This window comes from Pundamilia nyererei, unplaced genomic scaffold, assembly GCF_000239375.1.
Source record: "Pundamilia nyererei isolate P.nyererei 1_Seehausen unplaced genomic scaffold, PunNye1.0 scaffold00115, whole genome shotgun sequence".
NCBI lineage: Eukaryota > Metazoa > Chordata > Actinopteri > Cichliformes > Cichlidae > Pundamilia > Pundamilia nyererei.
The window spans coordinates 95,305-100,908 of NW_005187516.1; the positions used below are offsets into that span (position 1 = coordinate 95,305).

The 5,604-nt window shown below is 40.8% G+C and overlaps 1 protein-coding gene across 1 annotated transcript; it reads right to left on the minus strand.

Annotated features, from left to right (window-relative positions):
* Nucleotides 1-594: 594 nt before the first annotated feature.
* rgs18 (regulator of G protein signaling 18) lies at nt 595-5,310 on the minus strand. The gene is made up of 5 exons (XM_005741882.2): nt 5,081-5,310; nt 4,484-4,588; nt 4,203-4,264; nt 3,540-3,706; nt 595-2,204 (listed from the first exon to the last, which is right to left on the minus strand). The coding sequence occupies exons 1-5, from the start codon at nt 5,200-5,202 to the stop codon at nt 1,950-1,952; spliced, it is 711 nt and encodes a 236-aa protein (XP_005741939.1). The 5' UTR covers nt 5,203-5,310; the 3' UTR covers nt 595-1,949.
* Nucleotides 5,311-5,604: the final 294 nt, after the last annotated feature.

Consider the following 5,604-nt stretch of genomic DNA (forward strand, 5'->3'; position numbering starts at 1 on the left):
TGGGAGGGCAGCAGAGCTACTACCTTTGTTAAAAGACCATTACAATAAATCCCACACCCCACACTCCTTCTTTGACTATTGGTATGAGAAGACAGCAGGAACTGCAGTGTATGCATGCTGCTGCTGCTGCCATCTAGATGGATGCATAATTAATGGGAAATGTGAGGTATTCTGCACAGGTTTTATAGAGTGACAGGTACTTGGGCTGAGATTGACTTTATCCCTTTAAAGCATTCTTGAATCCTTGACATCTGTGTTAATGAGCTAAACCAGCACTATGTGTGTATGTACCGCTTTAAGTACTTAGATGTAGTCTGTCTGCATGCATATTCAAGAGTTCAGGGGCAACAATTATGAATTAATACACATTTGTCTTTACAAGAAGTATAGCTTGTGCATACATATACAGTAACATGAATAATTTCGTGCTAGAGTGGTGGGACCTGATACGGACTATTAATTTTTCAGTGATTTGGAATAGGGAGCTACACAAGATCACAATTTCCCCCACTAGTGTAATATGCACATGCTACAGCTCGATTTTTCACATTTAGATGCGGTCATTCAGAGTAATTAATGCCACTGAAGGCCTCATTAAAAGTGCTTTATAAGAAAGTGTTTATTTGAGTTACTCCACATCATTTACAGCAAGTCAACACGTATGATGACATATGAATAATACATAAATTATTAGGTGGTAGCAAACGGAAAAAAAAGCAATCATAATTTATAATATTAGTATTCAAACAGCACAGATACATTTTCTTGGTGTGAAAAAAATGAGTCTTTGATTAACAGCAGAAATAAGAGATCTGTAAAAAAACAAAAAGTTTCTGTACTTTTGCAGCAGGCTGTCACTGCAAGTTAGTATTGAGACAGGTGGGCAGTGCGATAGAAGGATAAATTCATGAATTCCTTTTAATGAGACACATTCAAATTGGCTCGTATGCTGCATTGACTGCATTAATGGTGTTTTAAGGTGCTGTTGTTGGATCGGAAAACAAACCAAATGAAGTATACCCAGTCTGAAGTCACGAGGGCTGCCTCAGTGTGGCTGCCTGTACGGCTGGCTGGATACTGTCAGTGGGGAGGAGGCGTTTCATCTGAGATTCTGTCTCCAGCTAGCTATCACATTGTCATTCAAGTTTTGTGAGATTTAAAAAAAAAATATCTAAAAATCATCAATAAAGATTGAATCCACAAGTAAAGCGCCTCTGAGGAAAAGAATGGATAATAGATCAATCCACAGATGCTGCGGAGTAACCTGGTTTCATACAATGGCCACTGAGAATATTCAATTCTGATTGACCAGGGGGCGTCCATTATTTTCAGATAACCACATGGCTGTGACATAACCTTTGAGATTATTCTTGTAGCTGAAGGTTAATCCTGTGAACTCTCCTATCTGCATGACATAAAGCTACCGCCCGCAGCCCGTTAGCGTATCCCATCACAAAGACTCAGAATGAAGTGAAACTTCTTTAAATACTATCTTTTTTTCTCTCCACAGAATGAACTGTTAACATATAAAGCTTAAAGCTTTCAAAATTAGCTTTAGAGGAACTGCGCTTGAATTTTGTGACTCTGAAACAGAGCTTTTGTGCCTATAATCTCCTGTTAACGGCCTTTATGCTAAGCTAAACTAGCCAGCTTCTAGCTGTAGCCACGCATTTACTGCACACGCGTTTAAGATTTGTAGCAGTCTGTGCATTCAAGAAAGCAAACAAATGTACTTCCCAAAATGTTATTTAGATTACTATTGCTGGCATGCTGTCACAGTGCTGTGCATGTGGAGTAATCCACTGTGGCAACGGTGGTTATAAAAAAATAATGCACTCTGCAGAAGCAAACCTGTGGAAAATAATAAACTTCCGCACCACACTTTATATTTCAGCAGTTGTGCTGCAATAATTAATCCATCGCACAGAGTGAGCTACTGCTCCTCCAAGCTACCAGGCTGAGGGTTCGGTCGTGGCCTCCCCTCTGTCGTTGAATACACAGGAGCGTGACCTTCTGCGAAACATGGTGGCTCCGGGCCCTTTCCTCCTGGTGAGTCGCAGATAAATGTCAGATTGCAGGAACCTGGGGTAGGAGTCCTTTTTCATCAGGCTGTAGACTTTCATCTGAGCTGCTTCAAAACAGCTCTTTGTGGGCTTTGCCATGTTGTTCTGGATGGCCGTCTTGGTGTGATAGTCAATGTTGATCTGAATGAAAAATAGGGACACATGTTAACTCTACACTTGCCCACGTACATTTCAACCCGAGTTTGGGATTTTTGCGTAGGTTTGCAGCAGGGGCAGACAGTGGGTTAGACAAAGGCCTGAGTAGATATGCAAGTTACTGATAAGAGAGGGGAAACCCCGAAACCCGCAGTGAGCGCTGCGTGGAGTCGTTTACAACAATGGAGAAACTCCACATCTCGATGTTTCAGAAGGTTACACACACACGCGACACCAAATAAAAGTCAATTTCAGAATGTCAAGATGCTCTTCTTAAGAGAAAATAATTCTGCTGTGCCTGCTTTAGAGGATCTTTTAAAAAAGGTTAAGAATGTCAAACCTCACCTTGACATTAATGGATCGCTTTCCAAAGCCAAAATGTGAGTTATTCATAACTGCGCTCAGAGCGTGAGTTTTCTTTCCCCGTGCGTGTTTTTGTTGACACTATATTTCAACTCTAGATAATCTGAGTTTAAACAGTCACTGACACACATCAGTTTCTTAGATATCATCACAGATAGAGGTTAATTTTCTGCCTCCTACTCTCGTGACTGGCTTTTTAATGTTTAATTACTGGCGGCAAAACCATATTTATGCCCTTTATAGACTGAAATATTCTTAAGATACTTTCCTTTGAAAAACTACCAGCAGCTTTCAAAATAAATATGCATGCGTGTGAAACTACGCTATCGTCTACCATCAGTATTGAAGGTTGCATTCATTTACATTTGTTTCTCCCTTGAAATCGCTCGAGCTGTGTACTTGTGTGCAATAATGCCACTGCAGCGCTGCTCTGAAAACCCTCTTTCAGATTTACATATGCACTCATCTTAGACTGAAAGTGTGTGGGAGATGCTCTCTCCACTCTTGCAGAGGAATGTGAAAACCTCAAACCAGACGCAGAACTCTTTAACGGTCAAATATGCTACGGGCCCTGAAAGCATATCAGATGGTGGTCGCATCATCTTTGCAAAGTGAGTGGAAACCTTTTAAACCACAACTGTCTCGCACAGAAATAACTCGACCTGCTTTGCAGCCGTGTAAGCGCTAAACACATGACCTCGACGAGCTGCTGCTCCTAATGATTGTTCGCAAAGGTCAAGTTGCTGCGGGCTCCTGTCTACACAGCACTTTAGAATTCGCCTACTGTTATTTTTTTATTACGATAATATAAATATTTCAAGTTGTCAACAGCCCTCACTGACAAATAAGCCAAGAAAAACGGTAAACTGCACTCCAGGGGGGGTTAAGCTTTTGAAGCCCAGCTTAGCAACACAACATCCATGCCGTTTGTGATGTAAAAAAAGGCATATGTCATACCTCTTTAGGGGCATCGGATTCAATAAAAATTGTATAAATATATTTGGCTTTGGACAGCAGCTTTGTCTCAGAATCAGTGGTCTTGTATTCTTCACAGGCCAACCAGAACTCAATGTTTTCTTCACTGAACTCTGTCCTGAGGAACTGAGAGAAGGTTTCCACCCCATCTGATGTAAAGAAACAGAAACAGAGAAACACTGTTAGTCACGCTCCTGTAACTACAGCTGTTTAAGGACATGTAGCTTCCACATTTCAGTGTGTTGTGGAAACCTGCCAAAACTTCATAATCTATGAGTCTCAGCTCTATAGTCAGTTTAACTATCCCGAAACAGCTTAACCATAATATGTGTGAGTGTGCTCAAAAGTGTGGATGTTATTACATGGATCTGTTAACCGTGCCAAAACGACAGCAGGTCACAGTGTTTCTGTGCGGCATCTGTGACGAGGGGAGGAAGTTGCACAGTTTCTGTATTACTATCTGTGTTAACAAACATTAAAAGATGTAGTGAAACTCTCACAGCACTCCCCATTAACTATTTAGCGCTTCGAACACTGTGTTACAGTTTACAATTCAAATGAAGCAAAGCGTTTGACAGCACAAGAAACGGTTTTAGACGGCAATTCGACACAACATTTTTGAAAAGTTTCAGGCATTAATCTGACCTGAGTGCTTTAGTAGTTCTTCAAAGGAGTCGCTCCATTGCAAAGCTGCCTCCGTTGAGATGCTGTGAAACAAATCAGAGATGCGGTCAGCTCTCCTCTAATGATGCAGCAAAAAAAAAAAAATGTCTTGGATTCTCACAGAGACGTACTAGATGTCATTTATCTGTGAGTGTGTAATGAGTCATGGAGGGTACAGAAATCTGAGGTTAAAAAGGGATAACGCTTGTGCAAAATACCACGGCCTGCATGAGAAGTTAATGGATTTTTTTTTTCTTTCTCACTTGCTGGGTGTCGTAGCTGTCTTTTTACTGGGACTGACGTTTTCGTGAGAGCCTGACTTGGTGAGAAAAAGGCTAAGCCGACTCTTCCTCTCTTTGTCTTTCTGCCTGCAAACAAGGGAGAACAAATATAAAAGACCAGAAGGTGCACTTACAATTGCAGCAAACTTTTCTCCTTAAAGGCACACTTTCTGAAGTGGCTTTCATGGCACAATATGAATTGCACAACAGCTCTGCAGCATAGTACAGATTGCAAGTTCAGTCACATAAGCTGACGTGTTTTTTAAGAAAAGCGTGGAGACCCTTATGAGGGAAGACGGCAGCTTTTAAGTTCAACAGCCTTATATGGTGTCAGCTATAGCAGCTTTGAGCAGCACAGAAAAGGCAAATCTACAAGGTACGGAGACATGTCGTGAATATTACAGATTAAAATATTTCTTCTTTGTACAAAAACGCTCGCTGAATCTATCTCTGGTTGATTAAAGTTGTACTCCTCCAATTTCTTGTAATAGCTGTTAGAAATTGCTAAAGCCCCCCTGAAAATATTCAACTTCAGAAAACAGGTAAACATTTAAAAATGACGGAAAATCACACACCAACCTGCTACTGTCGTCCTTCATCTTTGGTGTCTGTAAGCCTACTGGACCAAACATTTTGAAATATGCTTCCTCCTTTGGGGGCATGTAGCTGAATTGAGGAAATAGAAGAAGAAGCGTCTCCATGCTGTCTGTGGCGTGCAAAGCAGCAGGCCACAAATAACTCTCTGAAAAATGTTTAACCCATCACTCGTTGAACCACCTCGTCTTTTATAAACGGCGCTCGCGTTTCATTTCCCATGCTCGCTCTACTTCCTGTAACAGTATAACAGCTTACTGCCATCAGCTTGATCTGTGATATAGAAAACCCCTCTGGGTTCAACATCCTGCTGTAACTATTTACTAGGAAACTTGAAAAAGACACCTGTGATTATGTTCATTACGTTCATTTTTATCATTCATCAGTTCTGTTTGTTTTGACTTGAGGTGATATTTTTGTCTTGATTTTTTGTAACAATCGTTTTCACACTGTGACGCTTTGCACTTAAGCAATTTGGACCCAATATTTAAGAAAAACTCTGATGTTGT